Here is a 26,179-nt window from a genome sequence, read left to right as displayed (position 1 = left end):
TCACTTACTCCTTCCAGCCCAATTTTCTGTATTAATGATATTTAAAATTAACTTCAAGTTATATATTAAGGACTGCTGTAGCAAAGTTCTGGCAATCATACAACTTCAAGTAGGAATTTTTGAATAGGTATGAAAAAATAGTTAAAATGTTTATTTTTTCACACAAAAAAATCAGCTGTTGATTTTTAAACATTTTTTAGGTATCTAAAAGGAATGGTATTGCTGATGCCAAACAGTATAATACAGCCCAGGGGTCTCCAATAGTAATAAGGACATGGGACACCTTTCAGATTCCAGATGGATCATTACAACTGACATCTTGGTTGACGACTGTGAAAAAGATCCTTGGATTATTTTATTTTATTTTCGTGGGGGACCACAATCACATATCTACAGGATACACCAGGCAAGTAGTAATGAGTTTTAATTGCTTGTGTGGCCTTCCTATTATAGAAGGAGGAAGGCTGTTTACAATGCAGATCTGAAACCATCTTCCCAAAGGTTTCAGTGCATTTCTGAACTCTTTTTTCTAGTAATTATGTTTAAAACCGCAGCCTGCAGGGCTTTTAAAATGTAAATGTATAACCAACAAATAGTTTGATATTTTAGCAATAAATAATGATTTATCTTTGTGAAATCTGTAGTACTGTTTGTCAAGGTATTACCATGACATAGATACTACTTGATATACATATAACAACTTAGCAGGACAGCCAAATCCCAAAGTTTATAATTTTTGCCGTGAGAACAGTGATGATTCCACTTTGCTTTGAAAGTTGGCACTTTAGACCTTTGTATCTTCACTATTTTTCCCTCAAAATTATTTTTAACAAAAACAATTATTTGTGATCTACTTTAATTTGCAAATTCATAGTTAAGGGCCAGAGATCCATAAATCACACTCTACATGCTGAATTATTGAGTTTAGGGTTGCTGCATTGGATGGAACCAATGATACTTGTTGGTATGTTCATCTACAAGTATTCCTTCAAATGAGGATTTGGAAAGCTTTTAAAGCCTTCTAACAAGACTTGAATACAAGTATGATCACAATCATGACTGGAATCTTAGTAGTTGAGTAAAGTAGTCGTTAAATGAGACAAGCATGTGACTGCTTCACTCAACAAACACAATCCTGGTGTCCTATTCCACCCCAGGAAATCAGACACATGGGTAAGACTTTTATCTTTTCTAAAAGCTTTTCAAACAGAACTCTTAACAGCAAAAGGTTTGAAGGAATTGAGGAACCCGATGGTGAAGTGAAGAGAATTGTTATCAATGAATTTGTTAAGCATGCAGCTCCCCTTATATAGGGGCAGTGTCACCCAAATTTAGTCCTTTGAAGGGACAGAGTTCTTTCTGGCGAATAGTCTTGCTGAGAGCCTTTATTCAATGTCTGAGATTCCTTCCTGGTAGGCAGCCCTTTCGTTCTCGAAGAACTGCCTGGCGAATGGGGGCAGAATCGCAGCTCCAGGCAGAGCTGAGATTCCTTCCCAGCAAAGAACTGCCTGCTGGGAGAGAATCTCAGCTCCGCGGCAGGGAACAGCAGATTGCAACCTTCTGTATTGGCTTCCCTATTGACTTTCTGGGGACCCAGACAGAGAAAATGGCAAATGGTAATCACATGATCGCGGGGTGTACAGCAGCAGGTTGTACACATGAACAGTTTGCCAATCACCCAGAGGTGATCATGTGACCACACAAGGGTAGCTCTATGTTTTACTGGAAGTGCTTTATGGGCTGTATTCCGAGACCATCTTAATTTCAAACAGTCGTTAAACAACCAGTTGCAAGTCAAGGATTACATGTTAAAAGAAGTTTGAATAGCATATATGCATATTTGAAGAAATACTGGCCTTCCATATGCAGATGTACAAGTCTGGACGTAATTCTCTGTTTTCATTTATATAATATATAGGTGGTATTTAATGAAATGATACTTTCTAAGTCTAATTCAAAATGTCATGTTGAAATGTCAGTTAAGTTTAATATTGCCTAGACTTGAATGTCACTTTTGATTCTTGCAAATATTTTATTGTTTGTGATTGTTAATAAAGTGAACAATTCTGAATTCATGGCTAAATCTTTTTAAGCAGCCTTTAGAAACTGATCTTTTCATGTATTACTGAAATGAGCTAATACAGATACTAATGATGGTACCCGAATTCTTCCTTTTCCTCTTCCTTTTCCTTCTCTTTTTTCAGGCTCCATATTTCCTTTAGATTTTTAAAATAACCTTTTCTAATGAGGATGACTGATACGATTAGAGTAAAGGAGGAAGGTGATACAATGAAATGTTCAGAAGCTGAAATAAAAGACAATACTGCAGTAGAACACTTCGTAAGATCGGAAAGTCAAGAGCAAATTCAAGCAGAAAAAGTTGAAAAATGTACCGATAATAAAAATGATGTACAGGTAAGAGAAATGTCTCCCATCCTATTTTTTCATCCTGGTGTGGTGTATATTGAATGGAAGGAGGTAAAACAATGTAGGCCATTGTGAACAAAAGGCAGGATAAAAATCTTTAAATCATTGTGTCTCTTAATTATATTTGTGTCATTTTTGCTGGTGTTCTTAAAATGCACGAACTGTGATTCTCTTTTGTTTGCTCCTTTGCTTTAATCTACACTTTTCTTATTATTGTACTTTTTAAATTTTTTAAGTAGGTCTGAAAATATGGGTGTACATTTTTCAGAACGGAAAGAATTGGTAGCAGTATATGTTTGTATTGATGAATCATATTAATATAATATTAGAGGTCCAAAACATGCTGAATTGATCAATGTTCACTTCAAATATGAAATAGATGTTTTTTAAAACAAAAATAAAAACAAGTTAATTTCAGTTGAATTTAAGCTTTCTACTTCAGTTGCTATTTCTAACCAAAGCAGTTTGATTTTATTAGTTTCAGCATTTCTTTAATAAAAGAATTTTGAGTGAGTAATCCAAAGAGAATTGTTCCTAAATCCCTGAATGGCTAGTTTTGATTGCTTTGATTGTGACCTTTTTTACTTTTTGCTTTTCTATATAATACCGTGTTTCCCCGAAAATAAGACAGCGCCTTATTTTCTTTTGACCCCCAAAATAAGCGCTTGGCCTTATTTTCAGGGAGGTCTTATTATGTTTGAGATGCAGGAGGTGGCGAGCATGGTCACCTGATGGCTGCTGCTGTGTTGCAATATTTCCGAGGAGGGCTTAATTTTTGGGGAGGGCTTATTTAGCACATGCGCTCAAAAGCCCAATTGGACTTATTATCCGGGGAGGTCTTATTTTGGGGAAAACAGGATAGTGCTTTACATGTTTGCTTAGTCAAACATATATTTTTGTCCTTAACCTCCTTAAGTTTTCTGGAATTCTTCATTGGTTTTAGAAAAAATATTGAGATTTCTTTCCTTTGTGGTAGGCCAGGGATCTCCAAACTTGGCAACTTTAAGACTTGTGGACTCCAACTCCAAGAAATCCTCAGCCACCATGCTTATCTGAGGAATTCTGAGAGTTGAAGTCCACAAGTCTTAAAGTTGCCAAGTTTGGAAACTCCTGTGGTAAATCAACTAGAAGATAAAGTTGATTAGGAGAATCTCCTCTAATTTTTGATCTTTTCCATATTCCGGTACAATTAAGAAGAGACTTCACCTTCTTTCCAACTGTCCTTTGTAAACAAGAAAGTCAGTGAATACTACTCTTCCCTCTTCCCTATTTTTCTTTTATTTAATTCCTGAAGAGCCTTTTGTTACATGCCATTTCAGTAAGCATAATATTTATCTTTGGAAAATAACTTTTTATTTTATGTTGACGAATTGCCACCTACCTTTTTCTGAAGAATGAGATTCTCAGAATGTAAATGGCAAAACTCAAGTTCTGCTGTTCTATTGCTCAATAGCAGTTAAACTACAAACTATCCTCTGTTTATAAGAAATCATTTCCAGTCATGATAGTGAATTAGAAATGCAAGAAGCAGAGCAAATTGCTTATTTCTGAAAGTATAGTATCGATGTAGATAGAAACAGAGCAAGACAAAATACAGGTAGTTCTTGGGTTTTGATGACTCATTGAACGACAATTCAAAGTGATAAGGGTGCTGAATAAGGCAAATTTACAAATGGACTTTAGGTCACACAATTGCAATTGGAACGACAGCCCAGCAGTTAAAATAGTTATGGTTTCCCTCTATTTCATGATCACCATTTGCAATCTTCCCTGCCAGCTATCCACAAGCAAAGTCAATGGGGAAGCTGGCAGGAAGTCACAAATTGCCCTGATAAATTGCTCTCATTCTCACTGCTTTTTCCCCCAAGGACCCCTCAGACAACAGGACAAGTTCAGCTCCAGGTGGGCATCAGCTCACTATCTTGCAGCACCCATCCTCACACATACTGTAGCATGTCGTCGTCCCCCCGCCCTGCATATACCTGCATTCATGCCACAGCACCCACCCACTTTATAGACTGCATTGTTTAGCAATGGAAATTCTTGTCCCAATTACCATTGATAAGCAAGGATATCTGTTAAGACATAGTCCCCACTTTGTTCAATAGGGCTTTCTCTTAGGTAAATATATATAGCATAGTTGTCTGTGTCTTTCTAAGTTGTTCGCTTGAAATATTTTAAAATATATCTTTGCAAATACATCTTAGTTACAAGAGCCATGGGTAATTTATGCAGTAAAAATATAATACAAAGTATTTACTAGGTCACCCTATTTGTCTAAATGTTTGGACAATGCTAATTGTAGTCAAAGTTTTTCAAAGTACAATATTATATTGTGTTAGTGTCCAGGTATTTGGCTATAATGGACTACTGCAGTGGTGGGTTGCCAATTTTTCTACTACCAGTTCGGGCGCGCTCCCCTGAGCATGCGATGCTCATGTGCTGAAACATCTGGGCAGGTGGATGGAACCCCTGCCACCACTGCTACCGGTTCGCCCAATCCGGGCTGAACCAGGAGCAACCCATCTCTGGACTACTGATCTTAGGGATCAGCTATAACAGTGTCAACTTTCCTTGATATTAACTGGTGCAAAGCAAGACTCACGTATTTGGTATAGCAGGAGTCCCAACCCCCCAGGCTGCTACCCACTACTAGACCGTGGCCTATTTGCAACCAGGCCACATGAGCAACAGGCTGCAACTCAACTCAAGCAGCAGGCTTGCACATATGCACCGCACAGCTTGACTCCCATAAGCAGTGGGCCAATGTGCATGCACAGTTCAACTTGCAGTTGAGCTATGTATGCATGTGCATGCATGCCAGTCTGCTACTTGTGCAAGTCGAGCTGTGCATGCACTTTGACCTGTTGCTCGTACAGTCCAGTTCCCCCTTCCCCCTCCCCAACTGGGCTGCCAAGCCTCAAAGGTTGGGGACCGCTGTGGTATAGTCTTGTTTCTGATTTATTGCTGAGTTTAAAATTGCTTCCAGTGTTTCTTTAGTGCAGTTATATTCATATTTTGTCCCATTCTCTCCCTATAAAATTTAATAAAAGTTCAAAGCTTCTGCTTCAGAGATTTTGATTATCTCTGCAGCTCAGCATGAGAACAAAATAGAGATGTTGGTCACCAAGGCAACATCATTTTTGATGCCTTCATCTATCAATAGTCCATAATATCTTTCATAAATCAATTCAGCTGTTTTTTCCAGAAGTTAAATTTATTAGCTTAAACTGTTTTACTGGTGCTTTAGATTCACATTGGTACATAATCAGGTCATTTTTTTAAAAGTTTCTTACTATGCGTGCCATGCCTGAGATAGTTATTAAAAAGAAAATCCCGTCTAAAGCTATGAGATGACTTCTGAATAAATAGAATTATGCTGTATTTCTATCTGACATTAGATACACTAGGAAATACTAAGAATGTACACCTGCTATCTTATTATTAAATGATATAAAGTCAACATTGGCAGTCTTCTTTGATCCCTCTTGATATGTTTCTTTAGAAGTTATGAGTTTGAATTCTACATTATTTCATGATTTTAAATATTTCAATATTTTTTTTAACTTGAGATAATAATAGCGGTACCTATATTGTACTGTATAACTTGGCATATAAGACAGTTGAATATAGCTTAATTATTTATAAATTATTTAGGGTGGGCTATAACACAATTTCCCCAAGTATTCCTAAATAAACAAACAAACAATAAATGTTCAGAGAAGACTGCCTATATTTGAGAAGCTTCAGTGTTGGAATCAGAAAGGCCTTGTGGCACTGTGGAGCATCTGTTATCAATAAATACCATTAAGTTATAAATTTGCCTTGTAACGATTATGTTGAAACCACTGCCATAAAGAAACAAATATGCCTTGCCCGGGGTATTTCTAATGTGAAAGGTGGGAGCAAGGGTGGCTTGCGTGGTTAGGATTTTGAGATGGAGTTAGCAAGCCCATGTTCGAGACCTGAGTTCTGCTGTGGGGCAGGGTTAAACTCCCGTCCCTTCGTTCCAGCTCCTGCTGGGGACATGAAAGAAGCCCCACAACTGGGTCTCCTCTGGGCAACAGTGATGTCACCGGCTAATCCTTTCAATCCGAAAATACCTCAGTGCCTCTGACATGAGTACAGGGCAAGCAATGTGAAAAGTGATTATCTTATTTGGTCCTTTCACCTCTATTGCTGTGGCACTTGGATATTTATTTTGCCCAATCCTATTTTTAACTAATGTGACAATAGAGCATTCTTGTTAGGGAAAACTCTATTTCAGAGGTAACTTTCACTTGAGATATGAAGTGCTCTGAAAGAAGCAATTGTTCTTGCTTTTCAGTTTTCTGTTGATAGAAAATTCCCTATTTGATAGGGAAAATCATTTGCAAAGTGAAAAAATTAATTCCTCCTTCAAAAGGCTATCTATTCCTTATATAATTTATACAGTGACTGTAATGTGTTCCCTTTGTTGCTTTGGGCATAGAGGCAGGTACATTATGTGTAAGATTCTTAGGAATAGAGTTATTTTTCTCCTTAATGATGTCAACACTGAATGTTTTTTTAACAGAACTATAGGCAAAAGGGACCACTTAAGTTTGTGATAACTGATGGGCACTACGGTGTCAGGCAAGATGCATTTTCATTGATTCCATTTATTTTTTGACAGTGGTTATTGCTTTGAGCCATTATCTTCGGAGCTGCATTATTTGCTGTCTTGATGAGTAAAAACTGTCTTTCCCCAGGAAACAAGTACACAGAGTAAAAGCAAGTTTTAGGATTGATTTTGAAACCTTGATTCTGATTCCTGCAGTAATTGTGAACTAGATATACAGTGTTGTGTTCAAGTGATTGACTATATCATTCTGGTGAGGCAACCCCATGACTTAAATGGCTATTTTGATGGTATCTTGATGAGATCCATTCCCGATGAGGACTTCTGAAATCCAAATGGACACTTCTGAGAACTCTGGGTGCTGAATATGCATATCTGAAAGCAGCTAAGATGGAAAAACACTGCCTTATAAAAGCAAGGGTGAAACCTGAAATTGGCTTTGTCTTATTAAGAAGCTGTGAGATTAGTTCTAGAAAACTATGGAAACCTCATTTCTGTGAGTCGAATGGGCTCCAGAAGAAGTGATTCAGCCTGCAGTCTTAACTTTTCTTTCATTCAAAAAATAATAAATTATAAATAACCCTAAAAGTCTACTGAACTCATAACACTGTCTGCCACTTCTGGGCACAGATCTTCTTTCTAAATGTCTAAGTGTTAATGTTTTTTAAAAAATTTCTTATCCTCATCAATGATGTCTGGTGTTGCAGCAGAATTTTTCCTTTTGTATCCAAGTTGATGTTTTTGTGTGATATCGATGCCTGCATGAATTCCTGAAGGGAGTTTGGTTCCCTGAGCTAATGAATCTTTCTCTTTTTTTTCAGAATTTGCTAGATTGATACTGGTGCTTTTACATGTTTTTTTTTAAAAACTTGCATTGATTTGGAAGTAGCATTATATTGCATTCTGCAGTCCCTCTCTAACGCGAAGGATATCAAATAACCATTTTTGTATTTTCAGCTTTTTATATAATATCTAATTGATATGATCTGCCCCAGGGAGTAAATGATTTTTTGTAGTCTCTCCAGGCTACTTTGCTCGTTTGAATGCTCAAAAGAATATTGAAAATGGAACCAGTACGATGAGACTGCTAAATTCATCTGCTTGTAATGGGAGAGATTTAGTCAGTAGGAACATGACCATTGTAGCAGATCACTGGCCTGATTTATACATTCAACTTAAGCCACACTATGACTATGATTTAAAATAGTTGTTTGTAAACTATGTTTATGCTCTGTAAACTGTGGTGACCCAGGGATTTGTGGTTTATTCAATAAGCCACATTTTAAAAAAAAACAATGCAGAGGAAAGCTGCCCATTAAAGCAATTGTGAAATACGGAGACCAGGCTAGGAAACCAGACGTGCGAAACATGGTTAGTGCAATCTGAATTCAATCATTCACCTTCTCCTGCCTAGAGAGAGAGAGACTGGGGCTTTTGTTTGCTCCAATAATCATAGATCGAGAACGTATTTGGCTTGATTTCCTGTAATAATTTTCATGTCTTCTGTAAAAAAAAAAGTTTTGTTTTCAGCTAAGTTTTTTGGCATAGGTGTTTTCTATCATAAGCATACTGAAAAAGTCAGCTTCTGTTTTCAGACTGAGCCTACTAACAATGCATTAGATCAAGTCAACTGTTAAAAGTGTGAGAAATAGAGAGGGGGTTGCTTTTTGTTTTCTTCTATAGTTGCAAGAGATTAACATGAAAAAATTAAATAGGAGAAAGAACGTAAAATCAGAAGAAGGATCGTTGTGAGAAATGTCACTATTTTGTAACTTATCTCATCCTTTTATTTGCCCTATAGCAAAAAGCAAAATGTATTGGAGTAAAGTGAAGTAAAACAGTGACTGACAGGCTTAAATACAGCACAGTAGAGGTAGTCCTTGACTGACAACAGTTCATTTAATGACCGTTCAAAGTTACAACAGCATTGGAAAAAAGTGACTTATGACCATTTTTCACACTTATGAATTGCAGCATCTCCCATGGTCACAGGATTTACTTTAGGATGTTTGATAACTATCTAACATTTATGATGGTTGCAATATCCCTGGATTATGTGATTCCCCTTTTGCGAACTTCTGACAAGCATAGTCAGTGGGAAAACCAGATTCATTTAACAACCGTATTACTAATTTAAGAACTGTAGTGATCCACTTAACAAATGTGACGAGAAAAGTCATAAAATGGAGCAAAACTACAAATTTCTCACTTAGCAACATACATTTTGGGCTTAATTGTGGTCATAAATTGAGGACTACCTGTAGTACAAAGAAATTCTCCAGATATGAGTATGGTGAAGGAATATTTAGAACTCCGCTGAGTCCTTGTGTGTTATCCATTTGAAGCACCTGAAAGCCTGTTGTACTTCTCTCGAGCAACTGCCTGCTTGCTTGTTTCCATAACTGGTGTGATTGGATTAAAACAGGCTTTCTGTTACCATGCTTCTACTTCCTTAGTTTTTTTGGAGACTAGATCCATCTGAAATGAGAGGAAGAGAAGGATGATAGAGCAACTAAAAGCCATGCATCTGTTTTCAGTTCAATTTTTAAAACAGAATAAAATTTAATTATTAGAGAAAGGGTCTTTGGGAGATGCCAAGAAGCATATCCAATATTTATGGGTATTTGTTGCTGACTCCAGTATTAAACCATCAGTGTTCATCCTATATAAAGCAGATGTGAATGATGTGGCACAATATAAGTATAGTCCACCCAAGTATGAAGCTGTTCTTTTTATCTAGCATAATAAGAATCATAAACAATTTTGTAGTGGTTTTAATTATTCTAATGTCTTCAGATATCTTTGATCTCATTGCCTACATGCTTGTGTGTGAGAAGGTTTTTTAAAAGCTATAACCACGTATGCTATGCTTAGGTAAGCATTTGGTATTTTTTTCTCTTTATTGTATACTGTAAAATTGCATGCCCACTCAGGAAAAAATGTTCTGTACTTCTTAGTTCTTATTTCAGTGATCTTTGTGTGAACTAAAATAGAGGTTAATACCCAGGATTACTCGGCAAGCTTGCTGGCTACTTGGAGTTTTGGTTAGCATTTCTTATTAACCAGCCTGCTTTAGTGTTATACTAACTCTTATGTGCGAACGGATCAATAAGCATGGAAGGAGAATTAACAGATATTTATAGATTATCCATCAGAATACATAGATGGAGAAACTCATGCCTAATTTTTCTACTATGGAAATGTGGCTGAAGCAATTTCTCATTCTAGATTTAACACTTTCTTGAATAAGTGAGTGGGTTTCCACATTTTTATTAAGCATCTGCTAGGAACAGTGTTATTTCACATTGTTTCTGTGGAATTCAAGAGCATATATATATAAAGATCCCATATGATTTTCCTTGCAAGCACTCTTGAGTAAGAAGGGCAACAATTATAAAGTGCTTATAAATATTACAGTCAATGCTTCAGTCTCTTCCCCTAGGATCAGGAAAAGTTATAATTGAGTGGAAGACAGGAATTTTATAGTTCACAAAATGATAGTTTTGATGTGACACTTCAGGACATTTTTCACACTGTGGTAGAACAGTTCTAAATCTCTAATTTTTCCTCATGGTGTAGCCTTAGCAGTTAATTTAATCTATCCAAAGATGTATTAGTTCAACACTTATAAGCATAACAGCACTCCCTAAAGATGAAGGTTATCATTGAATAATATATTGAAAAGAGATAAGAATAGTGTCTATTTTCCACAAAGTTGTAAAAGGTAAAAAAGACAAGGAACAGCCTTTTCATTTAGAAACTGGACATTACCAGTGGTGGTTGTCATAGATGAGCAAATATTTTAAAATTTCAATTTCGTATTATTTTATCAGCCTCCTTACCTGTCAAAACTGAACAAGTAAAGAAGCAGGAGCCTTTTCTCTGTGCCTGGTGCATGTTCAGTCTCACAAACCATAAGGGTTTCTGAAGTCTGCTAATTTTTCAGTGTCCAGGCAAAACTGTTGCCAAGGATTTGACAACGTGGGATGGACACACACACACACACACACACACACACACACACACACCACAAGTCCAATCCCAGTAGTTAGGTCTTGGATGTTCTTGCATTTCCTCATGGGATGGATCATCCTGTAACTAACGGCCACCATGAAATTGCTTTCGTTCTACTGTGCACAACAAATCCCTTACACAGCCAGTATATGACGTTTAATGCAAATTCTCTTCTGTTGTGCTCACCATTCAGCGGCCAGCGCAATCTTTTGGACAGACAGGAAAAAGGTCAAAGGTACAGTAGAAATGTGTGCTGTGCTGGCATGCTAAGGTAGTCTTTATGCTTGATGGAAGCCTGGCTGTTTATTGAAAATTAGTTTTGTTCTTTCTTTTGTTGGCAACCAAAGTGTATTTTTCTGTTTTTTGGATTTATGATTTGCCTAACTGTTTGCTTTTGCTTGGCCTTTATATTTTTGGTGGCTTGATGTTGCTAGACAGAGAAAATAGTGCTGCTTTTTGCTTCAACCCTCTTTTTTTCATTAACTGTAGTTTGCTTTTTGCTGATATTGTGGTGACTTCAAAGCTTAAATGGGCATCAGAGTTTTATTTTTATTTTTTTGCTTTTTGGTGGGGATGCTTTTGCCCCCAAATAATAAATTACTGTGTGTTGAAAGTCATTGACATCCTTAAGTAAGCAGTTTTGTTTTGTAGCTGACCGCAAGATAACTAAAGAAAATAACTGTGAACTGTAGTTTTTAATTATAAATACTTTTCTTTAGTCAAGTACAAAATTAAAGCTAGTTCGGAGCCTGGCTGTGTGTGAAGAATCTCCTCCACCTCCCACAGCTGAAATTTCGCAGGACATCCAGGTAAAAATAAAATAGTTCTGAGATTTCTTACTTTCATTTTTGTGATGTAAAAATGTTTGGGAATGATTTGAAAGGAGGAGGTGGGGAATGCAAGAAGTATTATTTGGAGCATGCTAATGAATCTGTATGAGTGTCAACAAACTGATGATTAAACTTTAAATATTTGACTTAACAACTGTAAAATATGTAGTTGAGTACACATCTGCATTCATGTGCTATCCCATGTGACTACCCGAAGATAATGAAAAAAAGAAGTCTTCTCATTTGGCTTCCTGATTGTCTTTTACATTCAGTTGTGTGGTTTAAAAGATAATATACTTTGGAATATTTAAATCTGGGATTGGTATCAAAATGTAACACTACAACTTAAAAAAAAGCAATTGTCTTATACAGTACAGTTCAGCAGCTTTAGAATTGAAGCAATGGTATCAATCAGATTGAATTTCCTCTTTGTTGTAGTGAACATTCCCTTGGCACTAATATGTACGGCATAACATTGTGAACCTATACAATATTTCACAAAAATCAAACTATAGTTTGCATGATATCTAAAGAAGAGTCCCACATATAAATCTGTTCAGATTGTGGCTGTTATCTGAGGAAATACGATGGTATCAGAGATCTTAGTTTTAGTTTTATTAAATGCAAATTTGCATCTTTTTCTTGTACCAAGTTGTATTAAGCCACTGGGTATAAACTGATTATTTTAACAGGCTTCCAAAACTTGAAAGTGTTAAGTCTTGTGTATATTCTTTTTATTCTGATAGCTTCACTATCAGAATTAATTTATTTTTTCTATTCAGTATGAAATTAGAATGCTGATAGTTGGCAGAGTAATATAGAAAACTGGATGTATGCTTTTACAATGTGTATTTGTTTATTTTAACACCATGTTTATGAATAATATATAGGATTTATTTAAAAGAACAGTAGTTTTAGTATTTTAAGTGCTGGGTCAGATAAATAATTACAGATGTTAGAAAATTATTTTAAATGAAGTATAATAGAAAAGATTAGAGTCAACTTTGTTAAACTTGTTGAGATTCGTCTGATTATTTAAGAGAGATTAATTTTGACAGAGTAAGATGTTCTCAGAATCCATCTGAATAATAGGACTTTTGAAACCACATTTTATTTGGCAGAATAATAATTTTGGTTTCCAGGATTAATTTTTCATATTCCTACTAGAAATAATTTTAAGACTAAATTCTGAGTGACATATCATCCAGTTCAGTGCATTGAATGATCAACAGATAGGGCTTTTATTTTCCTTATCAATAAAATGAAATATAGCTATATTGGAATGCAGTTGTGCTTTATTTATTTTAATCAGCATGCTTCACAGTACTTATGCAGAAAATGTATACTCATATATTTTTTGAATGTCAAGGTTTTATTTTTACTTCAGTAAAGCAATACTACTTATATAGAACTACCTTTTCTTATGCTATTCATTTATATCAGCCTTCCGCAACCAGGTCTCCTGCAACTGAGGTGGATTTCAAGTTCCAGAATTGCCAGCAGTGGCCATCCTGGCCAAGAATTCTGGAAGTTAGTCTTCTTCATGGGAAGTTTCCATGTTTGTTGCAACTGATAATCAGTCGTATAGAATGATTTGATTTCTAAACATTTTTCATGTTTTCATATGTTTCTATATTGTTTTTTAACTTTTTTTATTGGATCATTTTAGCTATTAGAAGTTCCCAGGGTCAAATAGGCAGATTTATCTAGTTCCTTCTAGTGGCAAAGATCTTACTATATTTCCTCTTAAAAATGATGTGGTCCCTCCAAATGTACATCCCTAATTGATGGCACCTGTAATATATTCTGCCTTCCTGTCCTGCTGGGTCAAGTAGATGTAATAGGGAAGAGGCTGTCTTTGAAATAGCCTGATCCCAAGCTATGTAGGTATTTAAAGGTGATAACCAGCATCTTAAATTGTATCTGGAAGCAGATTAGTAACCAGGGTGGCTCCTGCAATATAGTTCTCTCCACTTTGGACTGATAGACAGTATATAGATTTGCTCTGTGGACATTCATCTTTTTAGCATAACTATGATTGACCACATGTTAAATGAGATAAGCTTGCTCTTTAGACTCTTGATGTCATTCTGGTGTCTTATCCTTTTGCCAATTAGAAGTCCTAAAATCACTTATTTGATAGCGAGGATATGCTTTCATCTATTTCCTTACAAATGAGATATTCTACCTTAAAATATTTATAAAAATCATGTTCTGTTCTGTAAAATTTAGTATTTACTTTTACTAGAGCAATCCAGACTATGAAAAATTTGGATGATCATTTTACGTTCCCGTTTCTGCTCTTCTAGAAAAACCAAGTACAGGGAATCTTTTGCTGTTTGTATGCAGCTATGATGCATTCTTGTAAAATATTTTTACAACTGTGTTACTAGTTACTAATAGACTAGAAATTTTAGATCATGAAATTCCAACGAATCTTAATTTTTGTGTAATTTTAAGTATTTTTTAAAAATATTAGAAAGTAATATATTGAAAATAGTTCTCTGATAAATCTTTTCTCTTGTATTTATATTGGACCGGCCAGAATTTGAGTGGAAAACAAAGCTACATGTATCAGTCTCAATCCATTTTTCATCAGTTTTGCATTATTCTGTAGTTTTTTAAAACAAGAATTACATTGGCTGTGTGATTTCTGGATTTTAGTTTCTAAATTTTAAGGTGATATACTACAGCACAAAATCTTAGGAAGTACATCATTAAAAAGGCAACTAAGGCAATTTGGAAATGGAAATGTGGACAATGAAATGTTTTGACATCACATGGAAGAAATTTAGGGGGAGGGGTGTTGTCAAATTTGAGGCATTCGTCCATTATCTTTTTACAAAATTTTGGAAAATCACTTAGTGTGATGGACTTAATAGCAGTTTCTTAATAGTTTGCTAAATTTCAGGAAGTATAATAGTTGAAGAGACTAATATATAAAGTCTTCCAACTTGCTGTGTATTTGACTCTGTAAATTTAAAGGAACAAAAATGATTACTAAGTAGAAAGTTGTGAGAAAGTAAAACTGTTCACCCTGTAATCTGTAAGCATAGTATTGTTTTCAGACACTCAACTGACTTAGTTGGTTTATAATCATGATTTATCTCTTGTTATTTCTTGTTCACACGTGATAACCATCATTTAAATAAAGCAAAACAAACCTTACCTAAATCTCATCCTATCTAAATGTAAGGAGGAAGGCAAAATGTGTGGGCCTGTATATTCAAAACATCAACTATGGTTCTTAAGGTTTACCTGTCTTTACTAGGTATCGAAGCAATAAGTTAATAAATAATGAGTGATTGTACCCCATTCTTTATTCTGATTAATATTTTTGTAGATATTTTTAGATATTAATATTTTGTAGAGATAGTTCCACAATAAATGTGTGATCCTTGCATAGAGAATTCCCGGCTTATGGACTGAATTACTTCCATAAACCTGACTGGGAACTAAATAATTTCTATAACGTACTAATTATGGCTTTCCCAAATGTTATATGGCTAGCTTATGCATCATAACATTTGTAATTTTGTTATGATCAGTCTTAAAATGCTCTTCACTGTTGGTTTTGGTATAATTAAATTTCATGTTTGTATGTAAGATTCAAAAAACTTTATCTGATGGGTTTTCAACTTGAATGTATTATCTCTGGTGGTAGCACTGAATCTTAATCGAATGACGCTGGAAACTGAAGATATTTTATTATTCTGTTAACATATACATCAACAGGTTTCATTTGTTACAATTGAGGTTGTAATCACGTTTTCTTAAATCTGATATCAACTGGAACAAAAATAAAAGTTGGCTCTTTGGTGCCAAAGATCTACCTGGAAAAGCTCTGGGATAAATAAAAGCATTAAAATATTATAAGGGTATAACCAATTATTGCAAGAAAAAATATATGTTAATCATACAATGAAATACATTTTCAATCTGATATAGCATTTTCCTTAAACTACTTCTATTTCATTTTTACGTAAAAACAAAGAAGCTAAAGAACAGAACTGCAAGTGAGTGCTTGCTTTTTTATAGCATGTACTGACTCTACTCCAAATTAAGGGATTACAGGGTCATAAAAAGGGACGTTATCTTAGTATTGTATTTATTTTTTCAATGGCAGAATCATTTTCAATTCGAGAAAGTGTGGATCTTTGCCATTCAGGCAACTCCTCCACTTCTTTAACTTAACTGAAATGTTATGCATGTTTCCCTTAAAAGAGATTGATTCTATCTTGTACAAGGTTGCTAACAATATCAAAACATCAGATAATTGGAAGAGGTTAACTAGCATTTATATATATAAATGATTGTTACTGAAGAAAAAAAAATCACTGCCTTGGAAACTTAAATTACTTTTCTTACATGTGAGGATTTCAGTCATATAAGACGCATATTCCCATTGAGTTAGATTTTATAAGATTTGAACACAAAATAGGGTATCTATTCAGAGCATACAAATCTAACTCAACGAAACTGTACTTGTGTTAGAATTAAATTATTTAAATTGATTTTGTTTTGTGAGATACTGCAACCTAAACAACATAGCATAGATATTTCAAAGTTATTTGCATATTACTACTAAGCCTTGTTTAGTGTTGGAATTGGAATATTCTCTGGAGTTGGACCAAACCCAAGGAAACCATCTGGTTCCTAGACATCTTCTTTGCCAGAGATAAAGGCTTCTGTGAAATTTAGATTTACTTTTCATGAAAGCTGGTTTATTGTTTATGAATAAAGATTAAAAACAAGGTCTGGTTATTAGGTATGGCTAGATCAAATTAACTGGCCCTTTTATGTGTGTGTGCATGCGTTTTTGAGTCAGTTTTGATGGTCAATACCTGGTTTAGTCCCTGCAGTTTTCTTGGCAATGTTTCTCAGAAATAATTTGCCATTAACTCCTTCCAAGGGCAGAGAGAGAGTGACTGGCCCAAGGTCACACAGCTGACTTTGTGGCTCCTGGTTTCTAGCCTGATGTCTTAACCACTATACCAAACTGGCTCTCAGTTGGCTTATAATCATGGTTTACTTCTTATTCATACATGATAACTATCATTTAAATCAAATCAAATAAAACAAAATTAATCTTACCTAAATTTCCTTCCAGCTAAATGCAAAGATGTGTGGGAGCCTGTACATTCAAAACATCAATTGTGGTTCTTAAGGTTTACCTGCCTCCCATTAAGCCGTTGTTTAATATTGCATGGAAGCTGGCTTTCTTTGAAAATTTAGCTTTATAGGAAATAGAAGCAATATTGTTTCTTGAATCATTTGTCCTTTTCCCAGGCATATGAACTTAAGGGAGTTGCATTTTAAGAGGCTCAAAATCAGTTATTTCAGATTGGCCTTTTGGTTTACAGCCAAATGTTAGCATTTTCGTTGTTGTTACGTCTGTAGACTTATTTAAACAGACACTGTTTTTTTTACAGGATACCTTTCTTAGGGGAAAAAATTGTTAATTTTCCTTTTCAACAGGAAAAAAATCAGATCCAGCTAACACAGTTATTTGAAAAGGAAGAGAAACCCTCGAAAGATGAAGCTGAAAAGGAGAAGTCTGATAAATTACCCAGGAAAATGTTATCAAGAGGTTTGCTATACATTATTCTCTTCTTAAATTACATGATTTGGGCTGTAGGTTTAAAAAACCTGCAGGTTGCTAGTATTTACCATAATGCCTCTTCTTTCTATATTGGTAAGTTTATTCTCTGAAGAATCTCCCAGAGATGCCTAATTAGTGCTGAAAGTATATAATCCCCTTATCCTCCTGGCAAATAAAGAGTTGGTTTAGCTGAGCAGTTAGGCTATCTTAGACGCAGTTTTCTCTGGGAATTGCATGCTCAGAAGTAATTGGAGTGTGCTACAATTTAAAAAGGAAGACATATGAATTCCGAACACTGGCATATCATGTATATGAGATTTCTAATGTGAGACATGAGCTATTTTTGAAATGTGATCTTTTGGGAGATAGAAATGTCAACATTAATGAATTTCACACATTGGCTTAAGTGATTCTTTTCTTTCAGTAAGTAGATTAGCGTTCATATGTTTCCCTTCAAACTTCCTTCCAAGGTGGAGTGAGCAGCCTGCGGCTCAGGACAATGTACAGCTCATACTCCATCTTTGCAACCTTGGGAATATTGTTGAAAACCAAGAGACCTCTTTTCCACTACAATGAAATGCAAAACACATGAATATTGCAGAATAAACCTTACGATGGGCCTGGCATAATGGAAAAAAATAGACCCATTCTCCTTGCCTTTCCATTTGTTTACAGTCCTTCACCATCTGAAGGGTTATTGAGAGATCTGTGGGTTAGGGAAACAAAGTAAGGGAGATTTTCTCCCCTCACATTTTCTGTTAATAGAGAAGCAATCGACTATCCATGCCAGTGTGCCATTAAACTTTCAGACTTTGTCATCCTAGCTGCTATTCTGTAAACAGCAGTCTTAAAATATTAATGGCTTGGTTTTATTGAAAGAATTAATGCGTTCTCTTAACTGTGGATTTATTTTTATTTTAGATTCTAGTCAAGAATATACAGATTCAACTGGTATAGATCTACACGAGTTTTTAGTTAATACATTGAAAAACAACCCCAGGTAAACAAGTGGCCATGATATGATGTTCATGTTGAAATGGATGTATATATTACAGAATTTCTCATTCATTTTCCTTTGGTCTATTTGTAAATTTTGCTCTATTGTTGGATACTTTATTGAAAAACATTTAAAGTCATATTTTTCTGCACATTCTTTTTCAAATTGTAATGGAGCCCCTAATATTATTTTTATTCTATCTTTTGATGCATTCACAAAGCTCTCTTGGCTGTTCCTATATAGGAACACTGTTAAATGCAGGAATGGTTTCAGAATTTTTTTAAATTTAGGTCTAACTTTATGCAAGCATGAGCTACAGTAGCCATATTTAGAAATCACACCAAATTATGGTTTAGCACAACAAGAACAAACTCACAAGAGTAGATAGTGATTCTTTGCTTCTTGTGAGGTTGTGAGGAAAGAATCTGGGATTCAATTTTACATTAACTGCAGCTTGCACCAGAAATTATGGTCAAAACTATGTTCTCGATTGTGGCAAAGAGCTTTAAACAGAAGTGTATGATATTAGTTTGTTTTTTTCTAACCTCTTAGGTAAAATCAGTTGCCATGACTGCATTCAAAGGCAGCAATTGTGGTTGGCTGCAAACTTGCCTGGAGGCATGTTATTTTTTTCCTTTGAAGCAGTGCAGCTAGAAATCATTGCCTGCCTGTGGTTTGTTGATATGGTAACATGGTAGGTTGATGACTCATCCAAAGACAGCAGTATATGTCTTGCAAAAATAAGAAGCTAGAGGTGGAATTCAGAACAAACTACAGCTGTAGATTCAGTTTCTTGCTTGTCTAGGCAGAAACTACTATGTTGCATTCAGATTAGATAGCAACCACACAAAATAAACCACAGTACCTGGGGACAAACCACCATACACAACTGAACTTAAGCAATTCTCTGGAATTCTATCCATTTAAGAGCATGCAATTTATCAGGTAGTAAGTCTCAAATTACAGCATCTTAATTCTTCTCAATAAGTAAACTTGAGTTCAGGAAGAGACGTTACCCACAACTTCCAAGATTACTCCTAATCTGTCCTTTATCTTCTCCAAGAAGACCAATGGTGGGAGTTGTTCTCTAATATTTCTAGATAGCATGAAATTCCTCGTTCCTGGCTAGTAAGATACACAAGAATCCTTGCTTTCCTTTTGGAGGTGTTTTGACTGATTTTATACCTTAAAAAAAAAAACCTTGGTATATTCAGAAAACCTTTTTTTGCCTTTTTTTTTTCAAGTAAAGTTCTATTTTTTTCTGTTATTTGTTTCCATGTTTTTGTCGCCATGAAATTTAGAATGGGATTCTAGGCATTTTGAAGAGTTTACCATATTTTTCGGAGTATAAGACGCTCCAAGGTTTTGAAGAGGCAAATTAAAAAAAAAAGTTTTTGCACTCTGCAAACCTCCCCCAAATGGCCTTTTTTTTGCTAAAATGGGCCCATTTTTTTTAAAAGGCATAATAGCCTTTAGGGGGCTTGCCGAGTGCTCCTGGGGGATGGGCCCCCACCAAACAAGCAAAAAATGGGCCCGGTTTTTGTCAAAAAAATTGCATGCATAGCCTTTAGGAGGCTTATAGAGTACTCCTGGGGGCTTGGGGGGGGGGAAATTGAGTCGTGGCCTGTTTTTCACTCATTTCTGCCTTTCCCAGCCCCCAGGAGCTCTCTGAAAGCCTTCTACGGGCTCTGTATGTCCATTTTGGTGAAGGGGGAGGGGTTTCGGGAGGCAAAAAATGCTGTATTCAGTTTATAAGACACAGCCAGATTTTCAGTCTCTTTTCTGAGGGAAAAAGGTGCAACTTATACTCTGAAAAATACAGTATATGATACAGCTACCTACTGTATATGAGTCGTGGTGGTGCATTAGAATGCAATATTACATGCCAACTTTGCATTCTACTGCCAGGAATTTAATTCTGACCAGCTCAAGGTTGACCCAGCCTTCTGATCCTTCCGTGGTCAGTAAAATGAGGACCCAGATTGTTGGGAGCACTAGGCTGATTCTGTAAATCGGGCTGTAAAGCACTATGAAGTGGTATATAAGTCCTAAGTGCTATTGCTACCTTAGAGGAAGACTACTATGAATTTAACTCAGTAGTGGCCACCTTCCTGAAAGAGAAGAGATGGAAAAAAAGTTTTAGACAAAGCCCTATGGAATACCCAGCTTCTCCATCTTATCAACTTAGAGTTTCTGAAAGCAATCCCAGCATATCTGCCCCATGTAATAAATATGTGCATGTGATGCAGGTGCATCTATTTATGCATGTATAGTATGCTCATCAGAACCCATATGCCAAAACGTCTAGGGCCAAGACAAACACAGACACACATTAAATGATTTAATAATGGCTAATTAAAATTATTTCCCTGTAAAATAATTGCACAGCAACCAAACAGGACAGATACAGACTTCAACAGATAGTTAGGATTGCATAATAAGCAATTGAAACCTATTGTATTCTATTTTACAAAGTTACACTCCATCTGCTTATAGCAAATTTTCTGTTTCTCACACACAACTATCCTTACCCATTCAGATTTTCATGCTTTGCGATCAGTGCAATTACCATTTGATTTGATTGATTGATTGATTGATTTGTATCCCACTTTTATTATTTTTACAAATAACTCAAGACGGGGAGCATATCCAATATACCTTCCTCCTATTTTACACCTTTGCTCATTACTTACAGAGGGGAAAAAAACACATTTCTCCCCAAATACTTTTTGCCTATTTCCTTTGTGTTATAAAATGATGAACTTTTTTGTGGTTAAAATTTACCTTTTTCAGATCTTTTGCATAGACTTCTTATTCTACTGCCAGGGTTTAATTAACCTTTCATTAATCCAAACAGAAAATGAGTTATATTAATTTTTCCTTTGGATATATCTCTCTCCCGCCCTCTCCTTCCCTCTCTCCCTAATATGTAGTATTTAAATATAAAATGGCAATCATGTTACATAGCAACAGTACTCATTGTTAGAAGAGTCAGTGAAAGCTATCTGTATAAATTTTGTTTAATAAGTGTTCCTTTATACAAGATTAGGATTACAGTTGACAGATTTGAGTTAATTACTGGGGCCTTCTTTTATCCCCACAATATTCTGGTGAATTTAGAGTATTTGTACGACTGGCCCAAAGTAGCAAAAATATTCAGAACTGAGCAGTCATTAAAGTCCTGGTGGGTGGGTGGGGGATGTGATAGTTTATTTGAACTCGCTCAAGACAAAACAACACAGATTATTCCTGCGAGCCACCTAAACTATCTGAAATCAAAGGAGGTGCTAAGTGCTGTCCAACCATTAAAAGCATCCTTACTATATTGTTACACTTGGCATAATTATTTTATTATGGAGAATATACTTGTTTAATATGTTTACAGACTCTGAAAGTCTGCCCAACTTGACACTTTCCCTGCTAACGAATGTTATATTTTGCCTTCCAGGGACAGAATGATGCTGCTGAAATTAGAACAGGAAATCTTAGATTTCATTGGGAATAATGAGTAAGTGTCATTGGACGACAGGTAATTATAGGAGATGAGCTGAGGCTTATGTCAGCCTAAAACATACTTGCTTCTTTTCAGAATCCCACGAAAAAAATTCCCCCCAATGACCTCGTACCATAGAATGTTATTGCACAGAGTAGCTGCTTATTTTGGACTGGAGCACAACGTGGATCAGAGTGGGAAATCAGTGATCGTGAATAAAACTAGCAGTACCAGAATGTAAGTTGCTGTTCTTTTTTTTTTATTATTATTCATTATTTAAAGAGTTGAATCGAATTTCATCAGCGATGGAAGTTTGAGCTTATGATCAAAGCAGGACAATTACAATATCTCTGCGTGAAAATTTATCCTTAATTCTGTAAGCATCACAACGATTACGGAGTTTTCTTCTGAATTTGGAGAAGGGGGGGAAGCCTATCCATTATGTCTCTAAAAATATATCCTGTTTTCATTCTGTAAAAAAAAAAATGTTTCTGAATTACAGTAATTTCCTTCTAGAAAATGACACATATTTCTTTGAGGAAAAACTTCGGCAGATGAACTGGATGTCGCAGTAAAGTCATGAGTTTTGCCTCTGTCTCTTTTTTTAATTAGTTAAATTGGACTTTGCAGAAAAGCAGAATCTGGTAATTACTGACTAGTTGGAGTGATTCCATTTCAGTACTCCTTTAATTGTATTGTATTTCAATATCCATCCCATCCTTCCCCCGCTGCTTAGTTGGAGAAATGAACTAGGAGACCAAAAGTTCTATTTAAAATTTAATGTAACAAGATGCAATGGATAACTGCATCTATTTGTTATAACCCTCTGCATGAGGTGGTTTGGAAACAGCATTGTGGCAGCTGTTGATGAAGTTTTTGGAGAGCAAGCTATATTTAGAATACTTTTCAAGGCAAAGACAATCTCAGCTGGAATCTGGAAGGCCCAAGTATAATTAGCAGGCATTTCCTTGAACCAATAGACAATGTAAATTATTTAAAGGTTTTCAGTGTTCTTATTTTATATCTCAGGGGATTTAAAATAAGAAATTAGCTAGAAAACCTTGGCAATCTAAAACCCAACTTACCTTTTCCTCATAGGGAGATTCCCCGCTCCAGTGCCGGTCTGTGCTGTTAATGACATCATCAACCCAGTGCACACTGGGAGGACTCAGTGGAGTGGAGTGGTGATAGCAGGGCAGTAAATTCAGGGACCTTTAAGAAAAAAATGAGGTAAGACAGTCTAAAGGTTTTCCGAAGTGCCTGCTAATTACATTGTGTCATCCAATAATTCTTAGGTAGCGTTTGAGAATTATTTCATCCTTTTATAATGCAATTCGGGAATTAAAAAGAAACTCGATCCTGCTTTTTTGCAAATCTCCCAAGTAAGAAGTGTCTGAGGACATATAATTTTGTATGTTTTTATGGACCACAATCATAATTATTTTTAACACCTTAAAAAAAGGGTTTACAAAAGTTTCTTGGTATCCGGGAAGTTGGATGTTTAAAAGCTAAAAGTATCTCATGATCCCATTAAAAGTAGGAATCTACAACTGTAGGCATGTACGGCTTTGTTCTGAAACCTTTCTTTCCCGTAAAATATTCATTTCTTAGCTTCCGTGTCTTTCAATTATAGCCTAAAATTAAAGAATCCACGGTTGGGGGGGGGAATTAAATGTGATAATAAAAGTAAGACAGAATTAGCCCAGATTATCACCTTTTGCTTCATTATGAAACATTCGTTTTCATGAAGATGAAAATACAAAGAAATTGTTTAGATCACAAGATTCAAGTATCAGTAAGACAAAAATCGCATCCTTTGAGAGGCTCCTCAAAAGATCAAATCCACCTTAGCAATTCCAATATCTTCAAAAAAAGCAGTATTGATCTAATGAAATCTCAGAAACAAGATTTAGAAATTAGTCTTAGAAATTTGTCTCTAAATTTGGGAAGTTTACAACAAAACGCTTGGAGTACTTCTAGGCTTTGCTGGTGAAGTACAACACAAACACTGGACAAGTTATAAATTGCATGATTAAATGGATAAATGGCAGCTATAATTTGCTATTGCAAGTCAGCATGATGTCCTGCTTTATGACTGCTTGGTTTGCAACAAAGTTGCCAGTCCCAGTTAACTGTTGTTAAGTGAGTTAAGTTAAATGAAAAGAACAACTGATACATAACAAGGGGAAATTTAGTGGAAGAAAAATGCTACATTTATAGTGAATACCATGTTCAGAGAAACTAGCAAAAGAGGTTTTTACTAATGAGGTATCCCTCCAAGGTCACTAATTAATAATTTTCTGTAAATAGTTGGAAATGTAACAATCAAGTTGGCTTATTCTTTGTGTTTACTGATATTATAAAATTTGGCAATTGACTTAAAATGAAACAAATTCTAAAATTTGAATTCCGTTTCATTCTGTCATCTTTTTATTAAATATAATTAAACCTGATATTTCTTCAAAATATTTTGAAGTAACTTTATATATGCTAACTGCTGATAGGTTAACTCTGTGCTTTGCATCAGGATTTGTATATAATTCCTTCGGCAGAAAAATGACAAATCAAGTTTCTATTTATATTTAAAAAAGACATTTGGATCAAAATTTAATTTGATATAAAAACAATTTTTGGACTATAATTCAACTCACAGCCATTTACCATGTCCAAATTTTGATTTTGCTTAACACTTTAACATTAACTCAGGTGATTTGTTAATTGGAAATAGACAATATTTAACTATAACTTACATTTACATTAACTTGATTTTAATATTGATCTGTATAAAATTACACAAGATATTTGCATATATAGAATTCAATTAATGTTTTGAGAATTTGCAACTGATTTACTTAAGCTTATGATGCTTATACATACCTTCTCTCTTCAGTTTATGACTCTTTTTTCATTTTTTTGCTTTTTTCTCCCTTATAAAATTACCAAAGTATAATAGTAAAAATAAAAAGAATGAAAAAATCCATTTGGCAAACATTTGAATTGCACATAGCTACAAAGCATTCCAGCTACTCTGAGGGTCAGAATAGGGCTTTGGTTTTATTCTAGTTAGATTATTATAACCATATTTTTGACTATTTTTTATATCCTACTTTTATATTTTGCCACTGAAGGTGGCATGGGATGCACAGTACCATTTTTATTATGGTAGGTTTTATTCTGTCATTATCCTCAAGATGAAGATTTCTCTCACTCTCTCTTGCAATAACCATAACCCAAATCTTAAATAAAATGTTCAAATATACATATAAGTAGTCCTTGTCTTATGATCAGTTGCTTAGCAACCATTTGAAGTTATGACTGATCCAAAAGCTACTTACGATCCACTTCTAAGGTCCATCCCTCAGCCACATGAACACATTTTGGACGCTCAGTACCTGGTCTGCATTTACAGCTGTTTGAAGCACCCCCTAGTTATGTGACTGATTTATGATGATTTTGCCAGAAACTGGTGCTTACTTACAATAAAAACTGGCCCATAGCAAACATTTGGCTTGCATAACAACTGCCACATTTGCTTATCAACCCACAATGTTCATTTAACAACCTCAGCATTTCACTTAATGAGCATTGCAAAAGTGAAATTGGGTTGGTCATGTGATGACCTTTTCTATGACTAGCACAACTTATAATCTTAATTGCCAAGCTCAATTATGGTCATAAATCGAGGACTATACCTGTGTGAATGAGGGATGTAGCAGCTCTACATCAGATTCTCCGCATAGATTTCCAATGTACAAACAAAATTAAAACCTACAAGATATTCTGATAACCTTTATAGCACGAAATGACCTGTTGTCCACATGTATCTTACCTCAAACTAAGGACCACAAAAAATTTCCTTCATATTTATAATTATTTATTTTATTTTAATCTTTTTCCCCAAAAGACCTGACCAGAAGTTTTGCGAACATATAAAAGATGAAAAAGGTGAAGATTTTCAAAAACGGTACATCCTTAAACGAGAGAATTCTAGTCTAGACAAAGATGATAATCAGGTAAATATGGAACATTACAGTATCTTGACTGCATGCTTATATTGCGCAATGGAAATCGGCAATTAACAACTTATTTAATTTAGATGCGAATACGATTAAAAGATGACAGAAGAAGCAAATCTATAGAAGAGCGAGAAGAAGAGTACCAGAGAGCTAGAGAACGAATATTTGCACAAGATGTAGGTATTAAGGAATGTCCACAG

General features: G+C 35.2%; 1 protein-coding gene across 7 annotated transcripts in view; it reads left to right on the top strand.

Moving 5' to 3' along the window:
* The first annotated feature begins 268 nt into the window (after positions 1-268).
* R3HDM1 (R3H domain containing 1) overlaps positions 269-26,179 on the top strand; it is a 59,330-nt gene continuing 33,419 nt past the window's right edge. For 4 of the 7 annotated variants that reach the window (XM_014072307.2, XM_014072310.2, XM_014072308.2 and 1 more), the window contains exons 1-10: positions 269-406; positions 2,205-2,415; positions 11,235-11,276; positions 11,761-11,850; positions 17,350-17,461; positions 18,395-18,473; positions 21,919-21,978; positions 22,060-22,200; positions 25,868-25,976; positions 26,060-26,155. In XM_014072307.2, the coding sequence (XP_013927782.2) occupies positions 2,245-2,415; positions 11,235-11,276; positions 11,761-11,850; positions 17,350-17,461; positions 18,395-18,473; positions 21,919-21,978; positions 22,060-22,200; positions 25,868-25,976; positions 26,060-26,155 (900 nt within the window). In that variant the 5' untranslated portion in view covers positions 269-406; positions 2,205-2,244. The remainder of the gene's footprint in view (positions 407-2,204; positions 2,416-11,234; positions 11,277-11,760; positions 11,851-17,349; positions 17,462-18,394; positions 18,474-21,918; positions 21,979-22,059; positions 22,201-25,867; positions 25,977-26,059; positions 26,156-26,179) is intronic. The other 3 variants (XM_014072312.2, XM_014072309.2, XM_014072306.2) reach the window with 2 other exon arrangements.

Source organism: Thamnophis sirtalis, unplaced genomic scaffold, assembly GCF_051295495.1.
Source record: "Thamnophis sirtalis isolate CommonGarterSnake01/CBP01778 unplaced genomic scaffold, rThaSir2_p1.2 scaffold_1, whole genome shotgun sequence".
NCBI classification, from domain to species: domain Eukaryota; kingdom Metazoa; phylum Chordata; class Lepidosauria; order Squamata; family Natricidae; genus Thamnophis; species Thamnophis sirtalis.
Note: the sequence above shows the minus strand (reverse complement) of the source record. Positions and strands in the feature narration are given on the sequence as shown.